At 55.7% G+C, this 22,225-nt stretch overlaps 1 protein-coding gene across 1 annotated transcript; it reads left to right on the top strand.

Annotated features, from left to right (window-relative positions):
• The first annotated feature begins 12,756 nt into the window (after positions 1–12,756).
• On the top strand, positions 12,757–21,195 carry Lfng (LFNG O-fucosylpeptide 3-beta-N-acetylglucosaminyltransferase). The gene is made up of 8 exons (XM_032886388.1): positions 12,757–13,268; positions 17,232–17,280; positions 17,655–17,754; positions 17,877–18,030; positions 18,147–18,232; positions 18,569–18,734; positions 19,839–19,924; positions 20,059–21,195. The coding sequence occupies exons 1-8, from the start codon at positions 12,840–12,842 to the stop codon at positions 20,123–20,125; spliced, it is 1,137 nt and encodes a 378-aa protein (XP_032742279.1). The 5' UTR covers positions 12,757–12,839; the 3' UTR covers positions 20,126–21,195.
• Positions 21,196–22,225: the final 1,030 nt, after the last annotated feature.

Raw genomic sequence — 22,225 nt, 5'->3', positions numbered from 1 at the left:
GGATGTCCAGCTAATCGTGGGAAACCACAAAGAGGCCACTCCTTCCCCAAAAATCAGGGTCCCTGGGCAATAGACAAAGTCTGTGACAGACCTGGGGGTCCATGTCTTCCTCCGGGCTCACTCTGGCTGTGGGTGTTGCTCTCATCCCTGGCCATGCAAACAGCTTAGAGGATGCTGGGACCCAGTTTGAAGTCTAGGCTCCAGGGGCCAAGCTCTGTCTGGCTGGGAGGCCTTGGTTCCCAGGCCATCACAATGGCCACACAACAGGGGTCCCCGGGGAAGGAACCTAATCTTGGGCTATTGAAGACCTGAAAGCCATGGTCCCTGCCCCAGCAGGCAGACGTGCCTGCCTGCCCCACCTGGGACACCTGATCCTCCATTGGACCTGCCTCAAAGAGGGACACTGTCCCCCCAGGGTCTCCTGCCCCCAGGCACAGACAAGGAGGGAAACTGGGTCACGGGGATAGGATAACAGTAAAGGCTGTATTGGATGAGACAGGAGGGAGGGGTGGCCCAGTATGGGACAAAGCACTGAGGATGGGGTAGTCTGGAAGAAGAGCTTCTGGATTTTGGGGTGACATAGTTATAAGATGGCTAACGTGAGGCCCGAGAGAGACGAGACTCACACAACAGATTATGCTGTAGAATGGACTGGGGAGTCAGTCAGACCTATGCCCAGCCACTTTCAAACATGGTCCCAAGATGTACAATTTCTGTGTGTGTCCTCGGGCAGGTCCTTCCTTTCTAGCCCCACTCTTCCCATCTGTGAAATGGGACTTTAGCCCCAATGCTCTTGGGTACCTTGTGCATCTGCAGGGAAGGATCCTATCCAGGAAACTCTTCTCTGTGTTTGGGCAGCTGCCACTATCACGTCCCAGACTGTGTGCAGGGCAGGACAGGGGACAGCAGAAAAGAGTAGACAGAGGAGTAGGTCAAACCCAGAATTGCTGCAGGAGGCAGAAACTGAGCAGGGAGACGGAGCCTTCTTGGTAGAGGTAAAGTGTGGAGTGGAAAAAATCCAGAAGACAGGTAGGGAGGCCAAGTCTGGACTTTTGGGCAGCAAATGAAATTGGAAGGTCACAATGGCTTCCCAAAGAGGGGGAAGACCAGAGCCCATCTCTAGGATCCCAGAGTCAGCCTTCCTCGTTCACCAAAGCCCACCGCACCCCGGCTCAGAATAAAAATATGAGAGAAGCTGGCCACGGGCCTGACATGGAAGACTGGTCCAGAGAGAAGCATGAGTTATAACAGCAGAGTAGCCTCAGCTACGGTTAGACTCTAGGGCATCAAGACATCTGCCAGGAGCAGGTGAGGGACCATTAGGCACCTAGGAGAGCCAGATCTCCCCGCTACACCACATGAACTGTCTCAAATGACCCCTGAGGTGGCCTCCCCTCCCCCCACAGCACCTGAAAACATCACCTTGCCTCTTCGCCTGCTTCCTCTGGTGTGTATGTGCAGTGCCAGCTGCCACCCTCACGTGCCAGCTGAGGTCCACCTTCCCTCCAGGTGTACCAAACAGAAGACAGGGGAACTCTCTAGGATCCAACCCTCTACTGGGCAGTGTGTGTGTGTGTGTGTGTGTGTGTGTGTGTGTGTGTGTGTGTGTGTGTGTGTGTGTGTGTGCGCGTGCGTGCGTGTGTACAGCCACACCCAGGTATGTTTGAGACGCCTCCACTCGTGCTGTTATGACCCAGGTTGGCTCACTTCCCTCTATGACCTTCTCTGGTTTCCTTATTTATAAAATGAGGCGAGGGGAGGGAGGACCTCTACCTTCCTGCTCCTGGTGCCTCAGGACCCCACCTCCCACCCCCCCATCCTGGAGCTTGCAAAGCAGAAGAGGTACTTAATCCTGTGGTGTGGTGATGTGAGGGGCTACTAGAAGCTGGGCCCACCAGTGTTAGGAGGCAGGAGCTGTGAGGAGGTCCTTGCATTAGGCAGGAGGGGGCCCAGGAGCAGAAGCTGGCAAGCCTGAGGCCCAGTTCCGTCTGTGGCTGTGGCTTGTGTCAATACGCGCCTTCCTGTTTTGGAGATTAAACCTTTAGCTGAGCCAACAGCTGCACCGGGCCCCTCCCATCCCTGGGTCCTCAGCGTGCTCCACCTGGAAGCCCTGGGGGTGCCAGGGATAGGTGGGGGATGGCTCTGTCACTTCTGTCCTCTGCAAGCCCTTGTTTAGACCCTCAAGCGACCTGGCTCCTGTCCCAGCGTCCCTAATCCATCAAGGCCATTACCTGCGGAAGCCCCCAGTGCGATCCTTCCGCTCTTGGCGGCCACATGTCCTGACTGCAGCTACATCCTCTGCCCTCCAATGACCTCCTGCGAGAAGGCCGGAGAAAGCGAGCAGGCCTCCTAGGACTACACTGTCGGGCACATGCCCAGCTCATGAGGAACCAGGCACGGCAGGAAAGCCACCCTGGAGAGTCCCTGAAGGGCGGCCCACCACTTCTCAGCAGCTGCATTGTGGGTGAGACTTTGTGGGATGCCACGTCCTGTAAGACCTGGGTGGTTTATCAGCACCCTGGCTTCTCCTCAGTGCTCAGCACACGTCTATTTCTCTTGAGCTGTCCTTGCTTATTGTTGCCATGTTTGTGAGGGTCTGTGAGGAGGTCCTTACACTAGGCAGGAGGGAGCCTGGGAGCTGAGGAATTCTAGGCAGGGGCTCTATCACTAAACCACACCCCCAGCCCCTCACTGGGGGATTCTAGGCAGGGGCTCTACCACTGAGCCACGCCCCCAGCCCTTCACTGGGGGATTCTAGGCAGGGGCTCTACCACTAAACCACACCCCCAGACCCTCACTGGGGGATTCTAGGCAGGGGCTCTACCACTGAGCCACACCCCCAGCCCCTCACTGGGGGATTCTAGGCAGGGGCTCTACCACTGAGCCACACCTCCAGCTCTCTTATCACTGTTTTATTTCGAGGCAGAATCTTACTGTTTCCCAAACTGGCAACCCTCCTGCCTCCATCTGTCAAGTAACTGGAATGTCAGCTTTTCACCACTAGGCCCAGCTTTGTTCACCTTCCTAAGGATGGGACAGGAATGGCATCCGAGAGCGTCCAAGCTATTGTGGAAAGGGCTGGGGGGCGCTCCATGCCAGGATGACAACAGCCCCAAAGAGACAAGGTACCAGCACGGCGTCAGAGAATCAGTGACCGGCTCTGTTTACTTCTTGTTTTCCTGTCGGCCTGACTGACCACTCATGCTCCCTCCGGCTTCACCCACTCATCCATCATAGTCCCTAACTTTTCCCTTTTCTCAACTTTGCTTGGCATGGGTGAATTGATTTAGCTTTCTTATTTGCTGGTGTGTATGTGCGTGTGTGGGCGTGCGTGCATGTGTATGTGTGTTCATCTGGGAGTTCATGTGTGGAGAATGGCCATCTATATCAGGTATCTTTCTCTATCCCTCAGCACCTTACTTTTTGAGACAGGATTTCTCACTAAGCCTAGCCTACCAGTTCGGCTGGAGCAGCTGATCATCGAGCTCCCAGGGACCCACCTGCCCACTCTCCTAGCCTCAAGATTACAGGTGAGCTGTAGGCCACCATACATGGCTAGGGATCTGGATTAAAGCTCGTATGCTCCCGTGCCACCTCCTTGGCTCCTATTAACTTAACTCCAATATCGGGTCTCCAGATGTACCCCAGGCTATCCTAAAATTTGAAGCAATCTTTTTGCCTCAGATTTCCCGAGTGACGGGCTAGCCTCACCACCAGTATGAACCATTGTTCTTGGTGTGGTGAATTGAAAAAAAAATGTTTTTTTCTTCAATCTCTTTACTTGTGTACATGTGTGTGCCTAGCATGTGTGTGCCTAGCATGTGTAGTATGAATGTGGAGATCAGAGGACAACTTGCAAGAGTCAGTTTTTCTTCCCACCATGTTGGTCCCAGCAATCAAACTCAGGTCCTCAAGCTTGGCAGCAAGCACTTTAACCCACCGAGCCATCTTGTTGACCCAGCATGGGGACTAGACACTGTGGGCAGGCGGAGGGATCCTGTCGTGTGTTGAGGGGTTATGTGAGGGTAGCACCCAATGGGAGAGAAATCTAGAATGAGCAGGAGCCTAAAGTCAGGCTCGTGATGCTACCTGAGAGTAGGAAGCTATAGCAGGTGATAAGCCCAAGTGTGGTGCAGCAGTTGACATACATGAAGAATCTTGTGAGTCCATGTTAGTCAGTCATCCCGAACCTCTAGGTTTGTTGTGCCCTTGGAGTCTTAAGCCAGAGAAAGCTGGGCGGGGCTTGGAGACTGCCTGGACCAGCTTTTGTTTTCTTTCCTTGCTTCCTTAGGAGGCATTAGCCAAAGGTAGAGTCTAGTCTTGCAGGAGTATGCACACTGTAGGAGTAGGCATTGCCAGGTGGCTCAGAGATTCACCGAGGGAGGGGACAGGAGGCTCCAGGGTGGCAGAGACCAGCTGAGGTTAGCATGGAAGGAAAACGGGCTTCTGAATCTCCCCCCACCCAGCCCCCACCCCCGTCTCTCTTTAGCCAGCTCCACTTTGTTCCTTGCTGTCTGTAGAGCCTATGGCCCAGTGGGTTTGATTCAAGGTGATTTGGATCCTGGACATCTAACAACAAATGCCAAGACACAGTTTTGGTTACCATAATTGAGCAGAAATGTGTTGGGGCTATAGCTCAGTGAACTCCTGCCTAGAATTCCCCAGTGAGGGGCTGGGATGTGGCTCAGTGGTAGAGCCCCTGCCTAGAATCCCCTAGTGAAAGGCCGGGGTGTGGCTCAGTGGTAGAGCCCCTGCCTAGAATCCCCAGTGAGGGGCTGGGGACGTGGCTCAGTGGTAGAGCCCCTGCCTAGAATCCCCCAGTGAGGGACTGGGGCGTGGCTCAGTGGTAGAGCCCCTGCCTAGAATCCCCAGGGTGTGGCTCAGTTGTAGAGCCCCTGCCTAGAATCCCCAGTGAGGGGCTGGGGGCGTGGCTCAGTGGTAGAGCCCCTGCCTAGAATCCCCCAGAGGCTCATTGGTAGAGTATTTACTTAGCACATTGAGGGCTTAAATTCAACCCCTCTATTTAGAACTACTAAATAATATACAAATAAAATAAAATAAAATAAAATAAAGGAGGAGAAGCATCAGACTACTTTCCTGAGGAAGAGCTGACAGGCAGGGAGACAGAGACGCCATCCTTCAGTGAGCAGCGTCTCACTTGAGACTCTGACTTCTGCCACCACAACCAGGGCAGAGCCTCCTCCCACTGTTTTTGGGATCCCATCCCACTGCTTTGGCATGGGGTCACGACCAGGAGGCTCCAGAACCACCGGGCCCACCCCTGCCTGCATGTGGCAGCTGCACAAGCTGGCCATTCTTGAAGAAACAAAGGCTGACTGGGATGTGGTGGCTCTGGCATCTCCCTGGAGGGGGTCTGGCCTCTGCAGGATGTCAGGAAGTGGGTCTGGGTGGTGGTCGAACTCTGTCACTGGGTATCACAAATCACATTAAGGCGGCCCTCACCCCTCCTCCCAACCCAGCTGCCCTCACGTGATCACAGGGAGCTCAATGATAAGTTTAGGCAGGGGCAGTTCAGCTCCCAGGCAGATGAGTTCTCCCCTCCTATTCCCTCCCAACCCCTGGCTTTGACACAGACCCTTGGAAGCCTGTGTGAATAGCTGTGGTACTGTTCTCTGTGTAGAGTACCTGGGACCTAGTACTGGTCCCATCTACCTCCTTGAGATCTGTGTCCCGGGCCAGCTCAGAGGTTAGTAGGTGGTCCTGACGCACCTTATTCCTGGGACCCATGGTTTGGAGGACAGCGGCAACAGAATGACTCCTCACTCCCACAGCATGTGTGCCTGTGTGCTCTCCCACCTGCCACCTGTCCATTAATTTAGTCACGGGCCGAGCCTTGGTGGTCTCTGCTCTCATAGAATGTGGCACCTTCACAGATATCCATACATCTTTCCTGGTGTCTGTCTATCCACCCACACCGTTTAAACATCCTCTCACTCACCCATCCATCCATCCATCCATCCATCCATCCATCCATCCATCCATCCGACATCCTATGTGTCCCTCCATCCTCCTACCCACCCACCTACACCATGTAAACACCCTTCCATCCAGCAGACTGCCCATCCATGCATTTTATCCCTTTATCCGTTTTTCCGTTCACCCACTTCACCTACCTACCCGTCCCATCCATTCCATTCCATTCACCTCCCCACTCCATCCATTCTCCCATCACCGAATTGCCCATTTATCTACTCACACATCCACCCATCCTCCCACCCGTCTAGCCAACCCATTCACGCACCCACAGTCTGTCTGTCCATCCTCCACCCCTGTGCAGCGTGCTCATTGAGCCTACTTTGTGGCAGACCTGGATGAGGAGAAAAATGTTACCGTCTTCTGGGAGAATGGCAGGTAAACAGGCTATTCTTGTCTACGCAGTAAGTACCAAGATGAGAGGTGAAGAGGGGTGGGAAAGGGAAACCATTTAGGGCTTCTCAGGATACCCCAAACCAGAGTGCCCCCTGAACCTTGGCCCAGCCACTTAGTCAAAGGAACCAGGCTCAAACCCACACTGGGGTTCAGGATCAATCAAGTAACTGAGTCCATTGAACTGTGCCTTCAAGCACCAGAGTGGAAAGCGCCAGCCACGTCCCTATTACAGAGTAGAGTGAAGCCCTCTGCCTGCAGAGAGCCAGGAACTGGCCCAGGACCACACAGAATGTGGGCAGTGGTGAGGGGTGCGGGGCAGAGCGGGCAGATGGGTGGATCTGGATGGGGCGGCTGTCTCTCGCAGCTGGAGTCTGTCTAATCTGTTCTTGGGTAGTGCCCACCCCAGTTGATGGGAATCAGCTGCTGTGTTAATTCTACCCTTGTCTCCCTCCACGCCTGTGCCCCTGCCCTCCCCCTTTCCCCTCTGGAGCTGGCTGTGCTGAGCTCCTAGTCAGCCCCATCCCTTCTCCCTCTGCCAGGAGTGACAGAACCTTCTGCGCTGTGCCTCATTGGGCCGTTTTGATTGAGCCCCATCTCCGGTGTATGTGTTTTTTTAAAAAGAAGTCCCAGACCTACCACATTGTGCTGCCTTGCTGTGACTTCAGGGACACTTCTATCCTTGTGCATGTATGTATGCATGTATGTATGTATGTATGTATGTATGCATGCATGCATGCCACACAGGCACACATGTGTGCCAATTAAGGCTGGAGTTCTCAACCTCAGACTTTGCTTTTGTTTTTTTTTATTTGAATTTTAGATTTATTTAAATTTATTTATTATTTTTTTCTTTTTTCGGAGCTGGGGACTGAACTCAGGGCCTTGCGCTTGCTAGGCAAGCGCTCTACCACCGAGCTAAATCCCCAACCCCTATTATTTATGAATACACTGTAGCTGTCTTCAGACACACCAGAAGAGGGCGTCAGATCTCATTACAGACGGTTGTGAGCCACCATGTGGTTGCTGGGATTTGAACTCAGGACCTCTGGAAGAGCGGTCAGTGCTCTTAACCACTGAGCCATCTCTCCAGCCCAATGTGTAGCCCAGGTTGGCCTCAAACTCGTGATCTTCCTGTCTCTGCCTCCTTTAGCAAATCCTACCAGCGTGTGCTACAACTGGCTTGTATTGTTTTGAGACAGGGTCTCTCACTGGCCTGATTCAATTCAATAGGTAAGCAAGGGCGCTTGTCTCTAACTCCCCAGTGCTATGATTATAAGCACACACCAGTAAGCCCGGCTTTTTAGGTGACAACTGGAGATTGAACTGAGGTCCCTGTGCTTGCACAGTAAACACTGCCAACTGAGCTATGTCCTCTGCCCCCTACTTTTGGTTTTTTGAATCGGGATTTCATGTCCCTGAGGTTGGCCTTGTACTCTTGCGTCTCTTGCTTCTGCCTTTTAAGGGCTGGGGTCACAGGTGTGCACCACCATGCCCAGCCTCCCTGGCCAATGCTGCCCTGCTAAGGGAGGCTGGTTCCCAGGCTGCCCACTCTAAGCAGTGGTGGGTGTAGGCTGCTTTGGATGGCTTCCTGCTGAGTTAATGGTTCACTTATTTGGTCTCCATAGATCTTCCCGGGACCCTGCATGGGAGGGCAGTCTACTGCTGGGGCCTCAAGACACCAGGAGGAAGGTGGTAGGCAGATGGCCCGTTCTAACCATTCCCAGGAGATTAGAGGGAAAAGGGACAGTCCTGTGTCCTCAGGACTTCGTGGGTTTGACTTCAACTGGAGAGCCCTGGCTCTGTCTGTACAGGGTGCTGTAATCACGGGGGGATAGCTCAATTCTTCAGTCCATCAGTTTCAACCAGGGACTGGCAGAGTGATTCAGGATGTAAAAACTACACCTTGAGTCTGAGGGCCAGGCTGGCACTCTTACCTGCTCTGCCACAAAAAGTCAGGGGACCCAACCCTGTCCCCGTTGTCAGTAAATAAGGAAGAGTTAATTTTGGTCGCTTGAAATGAAAGCTGTGACTCAGGGCTTATTAGGGGACATCAAACACACAGGACTCAAATCCTGCTCAGTGAGTGTGGGGTAAAAAGTTTGTATATGGGTTCAGATTATAGAGGAGGAAAGGTGGCATGGAAAATAAAGGGACCAAGGGGGGGGGAAGTACCCAGCAGAGTCAGAAAGACGACTGTGGATGTCTCAGTATGCCTCCTGGCATGACAGGTAAATAGAGTTCCTCTGGAATGCACATGGTGATATGATGGTCAGATCCTGGATGGTCTCCCGGTCTCATCTGTCTCCCCCTTTCTTTGCTTTTGCGAGACAGGGTTTTTCTATGTAGTCCCCAGCTGTCCTGGAATCCTCTATATAGACCAGGTTGGCCTTAAATTCTGAAATCTGCCTGCCTCTGCCTCCCAAGTGCTGGGATTAAAGGTGTGTATGGCCACACTGGGCCTGCTCTCCAGCTTCAAGGTCAGCAAAATTCCAGGACTGTAAGGAAAAGGAATAAAACTCAGGCTCCAAGAACTCACAGCCTCAAGAGGGGGCGGTGAGCTAGGAGTTTGGCTTAGCAGTAAAGCACTTGTCTAGGATTCCTCAGTGAGGGACTGGGAAGTGGCTCAGTGGTAGAGCCCCTGCCTAGAATCCCCCAGTGAGGGGCTGGGGGCATGGCTCAGTGGTAGAGCCCCTGCCTAGAATCCCCCAGTGAGGGGCTGGGGTGTGGCTCAGTGGTAGAGCCCCTGCCTAGAATCCCCCAGTGAGGGGCTGGGGTGTGGCTCAGTGGTAGAGTCCCTGCCTAGAATCCCCCAGTGAGGGGCTGGGGGCGTGGCTCAGTGGTAGAGCCCCTGCCTAGGAATCCCCCAGTGAGGGGCTGGGGGCGTGGCTCAGTGGTAGAGCCCCTGCCTAGAATCCCCCAGTGAGGGGCTGGGGGTGTGGCTCAGTGGTAGAGCCCCTGCCTAGAATCCCCCAGTGAGGGGCTGGGGTGTGGCTCAGTGGTAGAGTCCCTGCCTAGAATCCCCCAGTGAGGGGCTGGGGGCGTGGCTCAGTGGTAGAGCCCCTACCTAGAATCCCCCAGGGAGGGGCTGGGGTGTGGCTCAGTGGTAGAGCCCCTGCCTAGAATCCCCCAGTGAGGGGCTGGGAACATGGGTTAGTTTTAAATGTTCACTGTGCTCCTGCCTGGACCTGAGCTCTAGGATTTCCCTTCCCAGAACTTTTTCTGAGGACCCTAGGGGCTTCCTGAATATCCAGGTTTTCCCTTTTCAGCACCTCATTTCCTGTCCTGGGATGAGTGCCCTACCCTTCCATGCCTAGTGGGTTGCTGCAGGGAGCTTTAGTGTCTAGGGTGAGGGGTACCCCAGGCTAGAGCTCAGTGCAGGAAGCAATCGGGAAGCTAGCTAGTCATGTCTCCCTCTGGTTTTCAGACCTCAAGGAGTAACCACGAAATTCCAATCTCCTGACAGCAAAGGAACTGAATCACTCTTGCCAGAGCCTGCAGCCCCCCACCCCCCAAGAATGCTGTAAGGCTTTGACCTGCCATTCTCAGATCAGCAGCCACGGCCGGGTTCCTCACTCCGCTTCAGCACAGCTTCGTGTACATGGCTGCCTGGGTCTCCCCTGCATAGCTATTCTATGCACTCACACTGCACCAGCCCCTCTCCAAGCATCAGGTTGCTTTCTTTAGGGGAACATGAGGACTTGGTGGTAGGGGCTTGAGGGAGGCCCAGGCTTGGGATGGAGGCCCTCAGAGACTGACATCAGATAGGTGTGGAAGGAAGACATAGGTATTCCCTGTTTCTTCTCCTGCCCTCACAGACTTGATGAATTCCCACTAAGGAATCTTCCCTTTGGTTTACATTGAAGCCATGCAGAAAGTTAGGGTGCTTGAGCTGTTGGGAAATTAAGACATTGTGTGTATGTGTGTGTCCCTGTGTGTGTGCCTGTGTGTGTATGTGTGCCTGTGTGTGTATGTGTGTGTGTGTGTCTGTGTGTGTGTGTGTCTGTGTGTGTGTGTGTCTGTGTGTGTGTGTGTCTGTGTGTGTGTGTGTTGGGGGGGGTAGGACCACTACAAGACCTGTGGTTACCAAGAGAATCTTCACAGGTGACGGCAGGGAGCCATGGTAGAGTCTATTCTGAGGGTGCGGGGGAGGGAGGGAAGGAGAGAGAGGTGTCCGAGCAGGTACTTTGTAGAGGAGGAGACTGCCAAGTGGTCCAGAAGGACTCAGGGAGGGGGCCTTAGACTTAAAAGTACTTGGACGACATATAGATAGTTGTTGGTGTGAACGGATCAGCCCCTCTAAGGCTGGAACGGGGGGAGGGGGGGTTTATGTTTGAAGAGCAGCCCAGCAAGGAGCAGGTAGGACTTTTTTCCTTGTCCTTGAGGGACTGGGCTCTGGCAGAAGAGGGAGGGGTTTATAGCAGGAGGTGACGCCATGGGAGACTTGTCACTCGGGCACAGCCAGCACCATCTGCTTAGGCATCTGCCTACCAGAGGTGGTGCCTTCTAATTACCTGGGGGGAGGGGTCAGGAAGAAGCCTGGGAACCACCATATCCCACTCCCTCCCACCACAGAGGGGTTGTGTTGTCCCACAGGGCCCTCAGAGCAAATGGACAAAAGATCCACTCTTGGGGTGGGGTGAGAGGGTGGTGGAGGAGACTGGTTCCACATCAATCCAATGTCATTTTATTTTGTTTTTGAGATAGGGTCTCACGTAGCTCAGGTCCGACTCAAACTATTTGTGGAGGAAGATCTCAATCTCTTACTCTACCAAGTGCTGGTCTTATCAGCGCCGGCTACCATCCCAGCTTTTATTTGGTGCGTGAGGGAATCGAGGCATCACCCACGCTGGGCAAGCACTTTACCAACTCTGCCAGATGAGCTACATTTCAGGCTCTTTTTTCACACGGTAGCAGTGGCTGACCCGATGTTCACTATATAACTCGGGCTGCCTTTAAATGCTCAGCGATCTTCCAGCCTGTTACATGGGCTGTCGTGTCTGTCTTCTTTTTGAAAAGAATTTCGTTGAAAACAGGTGTGAGTATGTCCGCGCGCGCGCGAGCGTGTTGCTCAGGCCAAATTGCACGTGTGGAGGTTAGAGAACAGCATACTGTTGATTCTTTCTGACCATGTGGGTCCTGGGAATTAATCTCAAATCCAGAGCCTAGGTGGCAGTTGCCTTTATCACTGAACCAGTCGCTACAATAAGTCTTTACCTAATCCAGTCTGATGCCTTCTTTTAACATTCTAAGAGAGGGACTGTGACATTAAGAGAGTGTAGTAGAGAAATAACCAGAAATGGTACTTCGGTCTCAATTATAAATGCTAGGGAGTCGGCGACAGAAGGAACAGTGGTTTATCCGTGGTGGCAGGGTGGGCTCAGACTTCCTTTGAAGGGGGACGCGGAAACTGAAGCCAACCAGACAGAGCCAACCAGGCGGAGAGCCGCCCCCAGCTGCGCTCCCGGAAGATGCGGCAGGCAGGCTTGGGCTCGGACCCTGCTCCCACTCCGGGGACCCCTGGCCATTTCCGGACCCGCAGCTTCTCACCCTACCATTAGGCGCGCATTCCTGCCGCCCCCGCTCGTGCTAGGCGCAGGCAAGGCCCCCGCCCGTGGGAAGGGGGCCGTGTGCCGCGGAGGCGGGGCTGGGATGGCTCACAGCTGGGTCACATCTGGTCGGAGTGCGGAGGAACCAAATGGAACAGAAGGTAGCCTTTTATCCCGCGAGGGAAGAGGCTCTCCGAGTGTCTCTTCGCTACGGGGCGCCTGAGGTTTTCGGGGACCAACCCTCCCCATTTAGGAACATGATGCCAAAACAGACCTACCTGGAGGAGGGGGTTAGGACGGACCGACGGAGGGACATAGAATTTGGTCACTGATACCTTCTTGCCTGAACCTCAGGTCCACACCAATGACATAAGTATCAGTAAGGGCAGTCCAAAATTAATCGCTCAGGACACTCTGCTGGCTACCACTTTGGCTCGGTCAGCACGGTCCCCAGGGAAGGAAGCCCGCTCGGGAACAGGAAATGCACAGTGAGAAGCCAAGGATGTCGCTCGCGGAGGAGCACTGGCTCTATCACCCAGGTCCCAGCGCCGGGGGCGCGTCCCTCCACGTGCAGCCGTGGCGGGCGTTGGTCAGCCTGGGTGTCGCCCAGAGCAGCTCCGGAGGGTGACTCGGCGCGAGCGGGACAGGCTCGTGCACAAAGGGGGCGGGTGCCGTGGGTGCCCCAGCTGGGTGGTTCCCAGCCCCCGGTCCGTGTCCCACGTGGGAACTAGAGATCGCCCTAGAGGTTACGCCTCAAGGCTAGCAGCCAATAAGCGCGTGGGGGCGTGGCGGACAGGGGAGGTTTAAGAGCGCGTGAAGCGTGAGGCGCGCAGCTGGACCGGGAGCCTCAGACTGCCGGACCAGTTGGCACTGGGACGATATTACGTTCGGCCGCCGGCCACCATGCTCCAGCGGTGCGGCCGGCGCCTACTGCTGGCGCTGGTGGGTGCGCTGCTGGCTTGTCTCCTGGTGCTCACCGCCGACCCGCCGCCAACTCCGATGCCCGCTGAGCGCGGAAGGCGCGCGCTGCGTAGCCTGGCGGGCTCCTCTGGGGCGGCTCCGGGTCCAGGGTCCAGGGCGGCCGTGGATCCCGGAGTCCTCGTCCGCGAGGTGCACAGCCTCTCCGAGTACTTCAGTCTCCTCACCCGCGCGCGCAGAGACGCCGATCCACCGCCCGGGGTCGCTTCTCGCCAGGGCGACGGCCATCCGCGTCCCCCCGCCGAGGTTCTGTCCCCTCGCGACGTCTTCATCGCCGTCAAGACCACCAGAAAGTTTCACCGCGCGCGGCTTGACCTGCTGTTCGAGACCTGGATCTCGCGCCACAAGGAGATGGTGAGACCCCGCGTGGCCTGGGCAGGAGGATGAAGTGGGGATCCCCCTCTTGTCCAACTGGTGACTGATGATAGCGGCTCCGTCTGCATTAATAGCTTTGGGTCTCTCTGGGAAACGATGACACCGATAAATCTCATTACAACCCCGGGTGGCTGCTGGGGCCCACTTTACTTAACAACCCTGGAAGTTTCCTTCCGTGTTGCCTAGCGTCACCCCAGCCATATGCTCTGTGTCTGGAAGAGTAACCTCCAGCTTCGGGTTGCCCTATGTCGATTCTCCTAAACACTGGATTGAATGGCCATATTTGTTCCTAAACTTTTCCAAGCAAATTGGCTCAGCTCCATCCTGGGTCCCCTTCACCCTGAACGGAACCCTTCTTCCTGGGTGGAAGTGTGAGGGAGGACCACCTCTGGTCCAGGCATAATGAAAGAAATGGGCGCTAGTTCTCCAGGCTTGCTCAGAACCCTGTCTTCAGTAGCTCAGCTCCCCCCCACCTCCCAGTTAGACCAACTTCATACACATAATAAAAAGACACACCCCACTTTGAAAATCTCCCTGGAGGCTACAACAGGACCGTTGGGGCGGGAGAGCAGAGTGCAGTGCGAGCGTGTGTGTGTGTGGGGGGGAGGTTGGGTATTTGGTGTGACGATGAAGGCTTACTTTCCTTCCTGCTCCAGCCACAGTGAGCCGGGGCCATCAAGCTTGGCTAGACCCTTGTTTTAGGACAGAGTGGAGGTTAAGAGGACAAGCTCCTATCTAGTCTTCGTCAGAGAGGGGCCCTGAGAACCCCATGGTAGCCTCCTGAGAATGAGGCATCCCTTTCCCAGGGGCTCAGCAGGCCTTCGGGAGGGGGCAGCGGGGGGCCATGGGTTTTGTTTGGCTGCGGTGCCGTTAGGATTCCCAGCGCTAGGCTGCTCTCACGCCGGCCCCTTGGGCAAGGCAACAAAGCCCCTTTCTCCAGCCGAGAAAGGCGTCGGCCTCTTGTGTACAGCTATGCGCTCCATGGGAACCGTTGGCTGGCGTGCTGGCCACTCAGGTTGCCTGGTGATGAGGGGGCCTCTGTGTCCTCCCCCCAACCCTGAATGACAGCCCTCGTGGGGCACGATCCCTGAGCCAGGGCACTCCCCCACGCCTTCGTTCAGCCTTCCTACTGTGTGATATTGGATAGCATCTATCCCCCTCTGGGCCACCATCGGTTCTGAGAAACTCACGTTTGGGGATTTGGGAGCTTAGTCCAGCACAGAGGACTCCAAAACAAGTCTCAGTTTGACTATGTGGCCTGGTGAAAAGCATAGGGTCTCTTTGACCCTCTTTCCCTCTCAAAAGGGAAAGAAACACTGTGTCTTTCTAACGAGGTGTAGTATAAAGCAGACTCCCAGAAGTCATTCAGAGGAAGGGTCTCCATTACCCAGAAAGGGCTGCATTTGCCCCCATGCTCACCTCCTGTGCACATGACAGGCAAAGCCCCCCTCTTCTGTGCTATGAGCAAGATCCTTGGAACCTGTAGCAAAGGGCCTGCCCTTTTGTCCAGGGCGGCTACAGTCCGATGAAAGGTGAGAGAGGCTGCATTAGTTTGGGTTGGGTATAAATGGAAGGAAGGAAGGCTTCCTGGAGGAGGAGGCTCCATCTGCATCAGAGTCCTATGGAAGGGCAGTTTTGGCATCGGGCATGATTGTGGGGTTGTGCAAAAACCCAGGCAGGCTTGGAGAGGTGGAGAGACTGGTCAGTGAGGGACAGGCAGAGCGCCTGGCCTCTGGCCCGCTTGCTCCTCCCCCACCTCTAAGGAGCGCGCCAGGCTGCAGGCTGCCACAGCCACAGCCACAATGGCTGGGGCAGAACTTGGCATCCTGTGTTTCTTTGAATCTCGGTTCCGGGAACAATGCAGCTTCCTGTGTCTCTCCCCCACCCCCTTGCTTGCCCTTACCAACTCCGCTGCCCCCTCTGCCCGGCCCGGCCTCTTTAGGGGAAGTTGGCAGGATGGGGAGAGACTGAGAGATCTGGGTCTTCCATAACTTCTTCCTGAGTTTGGCCGCAGGCTAGCATTCTCTCTGGTCTCTTTACCGTATACCAAGTTCTGAGAAGATGGTACTCACCTCCCAGGGACACTTGGGAGAGGAGAGTCTGTCCCTAGCACTTGGCTCTGCACAGGCAAACTGTGTTGTGCCCATTTTACAGAGTTTCCAGGGACTGACTGATACCCACAGGTACCCCTGCCCCCCTCCTCTCCTGACTGCCTTGTATAGGAGAGACAGCCGGCAGAATACCCACACACCCCACACTCCGCCTCTCCGTTCTCTGGGCCTCCTTACCACCCTCCCCAACCCCCAACTGAACAAAGGTGACTTTAATCTCCGTAGCCTTGGGCTGGGTTTTTAGGACACCATCGAAGCGCGGGAGAACAGGCCTCTCTTGATCTCATTAAGAAAGCATTTTCCTTTTAATCCAGCAGCAGCGTCTGCACAGGCCGGCCCACTGTACCTCCCACGGCATTCCTGGGCTAAGATGCTGGGGTGCAGGGGGCGGGGAGGTGGATGCGAGTCTGTGCGTGTGGGCTGCCCCGGGTGTCTGCAGAGACCTGGAAGGAGCGGGGCATACTTGAAGATGATATAGATCCCACTTTTTGCTCTCCTGACGTGGGCCTCACTGGGGTGAGCATCTGGGCATGCGGAATAGGGCTGCTCAAGGCATAGTGTGCCACTGCTTCAGGCCTAGGGTAGTTAGTTCCTCGGGTGGCTGGGCCCATGCTGACCTCCAGGTTTGCATGCATACACCTAGGTTTCCTTGAGACCCTTTTGTGCGCAGAAGCAAGGTGAAGGCTGGCGGCTGTAGGGGAGCTTGCTGCCTCTGCAGCGAGCACCCCCCACCCGCCCTAGGGTTGCACTCTGCAATGCCAGGGTGCGGCAGGCGGCACGCGCTGGGCGGGCCGGCGGAGGAAGGAACATTCCTTCCCGTGTGCCGACGGGCCCAGGCGGGCGCCGGCAGCTCCTGGCCCCGCCCCGGCGCCCCCCTCCTCTTCCGCACTGCAATCCTGGCAGGGGGTGGCCCAGTGCCGGGCCAGGTGGAGACTTGGCTGTGGCCCTGGGCAAGGCCTTCTGTGAGCGGGGAAGTTTTCCTCTCCGAAGCTGCACCGACTGCTTGCATGCCCTGCTGTAGGCCTGGGGAACAACAGTCCCTTTCCGCTACCACCGTGTTGACCACCAGTGACCTCCCAGAACCGGGCTGGCTGCTGTGGCTGGGGAAACCTGCTCTGTAGGATGCAGCAGGGAGACTGGGCTGGAGTAACGATGGCTTTACCCATACTCCTGTGCACAGGACCTCTTGCCCAGCCGGCCCAGTTAACCAGGCCAGCTGTATGGAAATGACAGCCCGGCCACTCCTGCTTAACTCGGCAGAGTTAAGGCTGGCCCAGCCCAGGACAAAGCTGGCGGACAATGGCTGGTGATTCATCCTCCCTCCGGGGCCCTTTGTCTGCCAGCCCTTGGCAGCGGCCCAGCAGAGGCCTTTGTCCCCGACCCGAGCGAGTGAGTGAGGCTCGGCTTCCCAAAGCCGACCTCCTCCTCCTGTCCCCCCACCCCATCCCACAGCTTGCAAAGCCTGCAGGCTGGGCGGGCTGTGTCAATAAGGGTGTGTGCCCTGCCAGGTGCACGGTTGGCGGGAGGGTTAGTGGAAGCCCGTTTACCTGGCCGGTGGGTGGGGCGTCCCACCTGGCTCGTGCCTCCAGCTGCCGGTGGTGACCTTGGGCCCACCTGTCTGACGTTGGAGAGTGAGCCCACCTCCCCCAGCCTTCCCAGCTGCCACACCCCCTGGGCACTGGAGCACACAATGTGTGGAGAATTCAGGCAGCTCAGTGCAGGGTGGGGGAGGAGTATAAACCTACAGCTGAGGGCATGCGAGGGTGCCTTGGCTATGGTCTGGTATAGGGGACTTGGAGCTGAAGGCTCAAGATCCTATCTCTTCTTCCAGACATTCATCTTCACGGACGGGGAGGATGAAGCTTTGGCCAAGCACACAGGTTGGTTCCAGGCTTGGGGGTGGGGGCGGGGGTGGGGGTGGGGAGCTGACCCCAAGCAACTTCTTTCCCCGAGGCTGTGAGGTCACTGACTGACAGCGGGGCTTAGAGACCAGTTCACGTGGCTTGTTTGCTTCGTGCCCCGCCCCACCACTCCCTGGGCCCCTGATTCTTATGCAGAGGAGACCCTTTCAGTCCTCTGGGGACCCTTTGAGTCCCGCTTAGCAGCAACAGGTGGCGCGTACTGGGGGAGGGGGGGAAGATGGCTGAATGAATGGGCAGGGGTGGCTACCCTGGGGCGGAGCTGAGCCCGGCCAGGGGTAAGGTCTGAGGCCTGTGCAGTCCAGGCCTACTCACGGCTTCCTGTCCACACACAGGCAATGTGGTACTCACCAACTGCTCTGCGGCCCACAGCCGCCAGGCGCTGTCCTGCAAGATGGCTGTGGAGTACGACCGTTTCATTGAGTCGGGGAAGAAGTGAGTTTCTACCTTTCCCACTGTGCCCCGTCTGTCCGTCCGTGCCTCCTTCCCTGGCAGCCTTCCAGTCCTCAACCCCCATCTGCAGTCCCTGACAGCATCCCATCCGGTCTTGTGTTCAGGTGGTTCTGCCACGTGGACGATGACAACTACGTCAACCTCCGGGCACTGCTGCGGCTGCTGGCCAGCTATCCCCACACCCAAGACGTGTACATCGGCAAGCCCAGCCTGGACAGACCCATCCAGGCCACGGAGCGGATCAGCGAGCACAGAGTGGTGAGTGTCTCCCAGGGCCGTCTCCCAGGGTTTGCACATACCCTGAGGAGTTAGGGAGGGGCTGAGCCACCTTGGCCACCGGGAGTCCGCCGACAACCTGTCGCTTTCACACCCAGAGACCTGTCCACTTTTGGTTTGCCACCGGAGGAGCTGGCTTCTGCATTAGCCGAGGACTGGCCCTAAAGATGGGCCCGTGGGCCAGGTGAGCGTCCCCTGAATATCTGCCACTACCCAAAACACCAGAGTGTTCGTTCGTGGTCCTGGGTTCTTCGCCGCAGGGTCTGGCTTGGGCTGTTCTCTCCCAGATGCCCACTCCTGTGCCTAGGCACTGTGTCTTCACCACTCTCCCTACCTCTGCCCTGACTAGAGTGCCCTTGGTTGATAAACCTTTGGCATGGAAGGATGATGGTTCATGGCGGGGGCAGGGGCCAACGTGTACTCCCTCTTTTTGAACCCACTTCGGCAAGGTTGTGTCTACTCCTTGTCCAGCTGCTGGCTTCAGCCCCTGCTTACTGTCCCCCGGGCCCTTCCCTTGCAGTGGGGGACACTTCATGAGCACAGCAGAGCGCATCCGCCTCCCGGATGATTGCACCATTGGCTACATTGTGGAGGCTCTGCTGGGCGTGCCCCTCATCCGGAGCGGCCTCTTCCACTCTCACCTGGAGAACCTGCAGCAGGTGCCCACCACCGAGCTCCATGAACAGGTGCGCATGTGTCCCCCAGGCCTGGGGGCCAAGCAGGGAACTAACGGTCGAGGGACAGAAGGGAGAGGGTGCTGCCAAGGAAGGGACAATTCTTTTTTTTAAAAAAGATTTATTTATTGTATTTATATGAGTACACTGTCGCTGTCTTCATGCACACCAGAAGAGGGCATCAGATCCCATTACAGATGGTTGTGAGCCACCATGTGGTTGCTGGGATTTGAACTCTGGAAGAGCAGTTGATGCTCTTAACCACTGAGCCATCCCTCCAGCCCCAGGAAAGGACAGTTCTTATCTACTTATTTATTTATGTATTTACTGATTTATTTTGGTTTTCTGAGACAGAGTTTCTCTGTACAGCCCTAGCTGTCCAGAACTGTCTCTGTAGACCAGACTGGCCTTGAACTCAGAGATCCACCTGACTCCGTCTCCGAGTGCTGGATTAAAGGCATGCACCACCACCACCAGGCTTATTTATATATTCTTAGATTATCAAAACAGGGCTTCACGATGTAGCCCAGGCTAGCCTTGATCCTCTTGCTACAGCTTCCCATAGGATGGGAATCAGTTGGGTGTCACCACATCCAATTCAGAGTCATTTAGTGGGGGGAGGGTGTATGTATGTTTTTATTTATTTATTTATTTGCTTACTTAGAGATAGGTCTCTTGTAGCCCAGGCTAGTCTTGAAGTTGATATGTAGTTGAGAATGACCTTGAATTCCTGATTCTCCTGGGCTAGGATTGCAGAAGTGCACCACCACACCCAGTTTGTGTAGCGCATGCCAGACAGGCACTCTCTCAGTTGAGCTAGCCCAGGGTCACCGTTTTAAATAGGGATATCAGAGACACCCCATTCTCTGGTTGCTGGCCCACATGAGGTACCCCAGTTTCACTCTCTAGCTCCTCAAAGAAAATAAAGTAAAACAGATTCTTCTAAGTTGCTGATCCTGTCCTCTGAGGGGACACTCCTGCTCTGTCTTGCTTGTGGTCCTGGGCCCCGCCATGGGCTTCATCCCTGGGTGGGCAGAGCAGGTGTCCCTGGTCCCAGCAGGAATAGCCAGGCAGGGCTGTCACCCCTCCAGCATCATTCTGTTGCTTCCAATGCAGGTGACCCTGAGCTACGGCATGTTTGAAAACAAGCGGAACGCTGTGCACATCAAGGGACCCTTCTCAGTGGAGGCTGACCCTTCCAGGTAAGAACTTGCAGAGGGTCACCAAATACCCCATTCCGGGGAGGGGGACCCCCCAGGAGCTCCATGGTTGGGACTGCCAGAGAGTGCATGGCACCCCCGCCCCACACGGACCAGTCTTTACTCTGTCCCCACAGGTTCCGCTCTATCCACTGCCATCTGTACCCGGACACACCCTGGTGTCCCCGCACCGCCATCCTCTAGCAACCATGGTTGAGACCCTGTCCCTGGGTGCCCCTGGTATCCAAAGGGCCCAGGGACCCCTGTTGTATGTCCTGGCCTTGGTGTACGAGGCTCTTCAGGGCTCTGTGTATGTGCGTATGTCTATATTTGTGTGTTTGTGTGGCGTGCCCACCCATGTTGCAGACTGCTGGGCAGTCGTGTTCTTCAGGGAGTGGCAGGTCTGTCCCTAACTACTCTATACTCCAAGGGCAGTTCTGTGGGATCTGTGTTTGGATCTCTGCAGTGGGGGTGGGCGAGAGGCCTCAGGGCTCCCGTCGGGAGTCCATGGGTACTGTCTTGTAGCACAGTCTCTTATGTTGGGGCGCTAGCGCCTACTGGAACCTTCCCTGTCAACTGAGCTGTACCCAGTGCTATGGAAGCTGGTTTGGTTCGTAAAAGGCCTGGGCCCCTCTGAGCTCTGGCCCAGATGCTGCCTGTGGCCATTCTGGTGAATAGTGCTCCCCTCCCTGCCCTCCGGGGTGGGGGTGAAGTCTTCAGCCCCACCCTCTGATGTCCTATCTTTGTCTCCCACACCAGTGGGGTTCAGAGCTATGAATTTTATCTCCTCTCCAAAGTAGAGAGAAAGTCGCCCATAGTGGGTGTGTCTGTAAATATTGTGACAGTATTTTTTTACTGTGCTGTTTCTTGAAAGGGGAGGGGTGGGTGTGAAATGGGGGGGGGTTGGTTGTTTTCTGGGATGGGCTGGAGAGGGTCTTATTTTATCTTTTCTGTGGATCAGAAAAAAGTGGAAGCCAGACAGGCTTGGTCTTTGGAAAGCTGGACCATGAGTGCCTTAGTACTGTATTTATGCCTTCCAGTATCTGGAATCCTGCTTCCCTCCCCCACCCTCCCCAGCACCCCAAGGCTCCCCTCATCCCGCCCCGCCCCAACCCCACTCCCACCCACCCCATGGGCTGTATTCTATGTTCTTTTTGCAAAGACCTTAGCTAGGCAAGCTAACAATGATAAGGGAAAAGCTCTCAGGGAACTGATGTGTTGTTGCCATGGTGACGTCCTTCCTCTGAATAAAGGTGTTCTTTGCAGCAACCCAAGGGAGCCCTAGTCTTGCTTGGGAGTTGGGGCTAAGCCACCTGCCCATCAAGGAAACTCCAGGGGACACTCAGATGAGGGCAGGGGAGACCCGGTCGTGACATGGAGAAGGTAACTGGTAGGAATCCAATAAGCTTACTACTTGGGAAGGAAACTTAGTGTTAAAATAGAGGAAGTATGATCAGCTCTGTGTAGATTTGTCTCTGATGGGTTGGCACCCTGCGGGGAGGTGGGGGTTGGACAGGGCTGACGGAGGTAGCTGCTTGATCAGGTCGTGCCCCGAGTCAACATCACTTGTGGCTATTGGCTGGCTGGAGACCCATTTTGCAGACAGGAAAACTGAGGCTGAAAGCAGGCTAAATCAGGATGGCCTAAGTCAGGCAGCCAGGCTGCTGAGATGGATGACCCCCTAGATCTTGGTTCCCTATCCACCCTGCCGACACTGCCTGGGCTCTCATCTGTCATGAGAAGCTTAGAGGTATCCTCTGAGAGTGGGCAGTACTCAGACGGCTCACTCATGGTTGGAGCTGAAGAGGACTCGGATCTTTCTGAGGCTCTTCAGGAGCCTTCCTCAAATTCAGCCATGGAGGGTGGCTGATCAGGGGGATTCCCTACCACACCGCCTTCCTGTGGTCTCCTTGTTTCCTTTACAGCAAGGCTTCTCGGAGCTGACAGACTAGCACTGCCCACTTGCTACCCCTCTGCAGGTGCCTCTCTGGCCTGACCCGGACTCGCCTGGTCTCTGTGTCCTCATTGCCTGCCACCCGTGTCCTTTGCTTCCTCCCCACACCATTTGATTAGAGATCTGCCCCTCCCCACCCCACCAGACATTGCTCACACAGTCGAGGGTTCAGCACCTCCACGTGGACTGGAAATAGCTCTTGCCGGTAACTGCTCTTGTCTTGGGGGTGACTGGCCAGGGCCTGACCCCACTTTGCAGTTTGACTTTTTAAGGCCTGGGGCAGCTGAGTTGGGGATCCTCAGTGGTGGCCATTGTCCTCAGCGTGCAGAGCCTGGTGGCAGTGGCTCAGG

The sequence above is a fragment of the Rattus rattus genome, chromosome 16, assembly GCF_011064425.1.
Source record: "Rattus rattus isolate New Zealand chromosome 16, Rrattus_CSIRO_v1, whole genome shotgun sequence".
Taxonomy (NCBI): Eukaryota; Metazoa; Chordata; class Mammalia; order Rodentia; family Muridae; genus Rattus; species Rattus rattus.
This window is presented reverse-complemented; position numbering and strand designations above follow the sequence as displayed.

What these genes read in the sequence shown, in the direction of transcription:
- Lfng (XM_032886388.1), top strand. Translation starts at nt 12,840, where the DNA reads ATGCTCCAGCGGTGCGGCCGGCGCCTACTGCTGGCGCTGGTGGGTGCG. An exon ending in TCTCGCGCCACAAGGAGATG is followed by an intron (nt 13,269 to 17,231) that starts GTGAGACCCCGC and finishes CTCTTCTTCCAG; the next exon opens with ACATTCATCTTCACGGACGG. An exon ending in AGCTTTGGCCAAGCACACAG is followed by an intron (nt 17,281 to 17,654) that starts GTTGGTTCCAGG and finishes GTCCACACACAG; the next exon opens with GCAATGTGGTACTCACCAAC.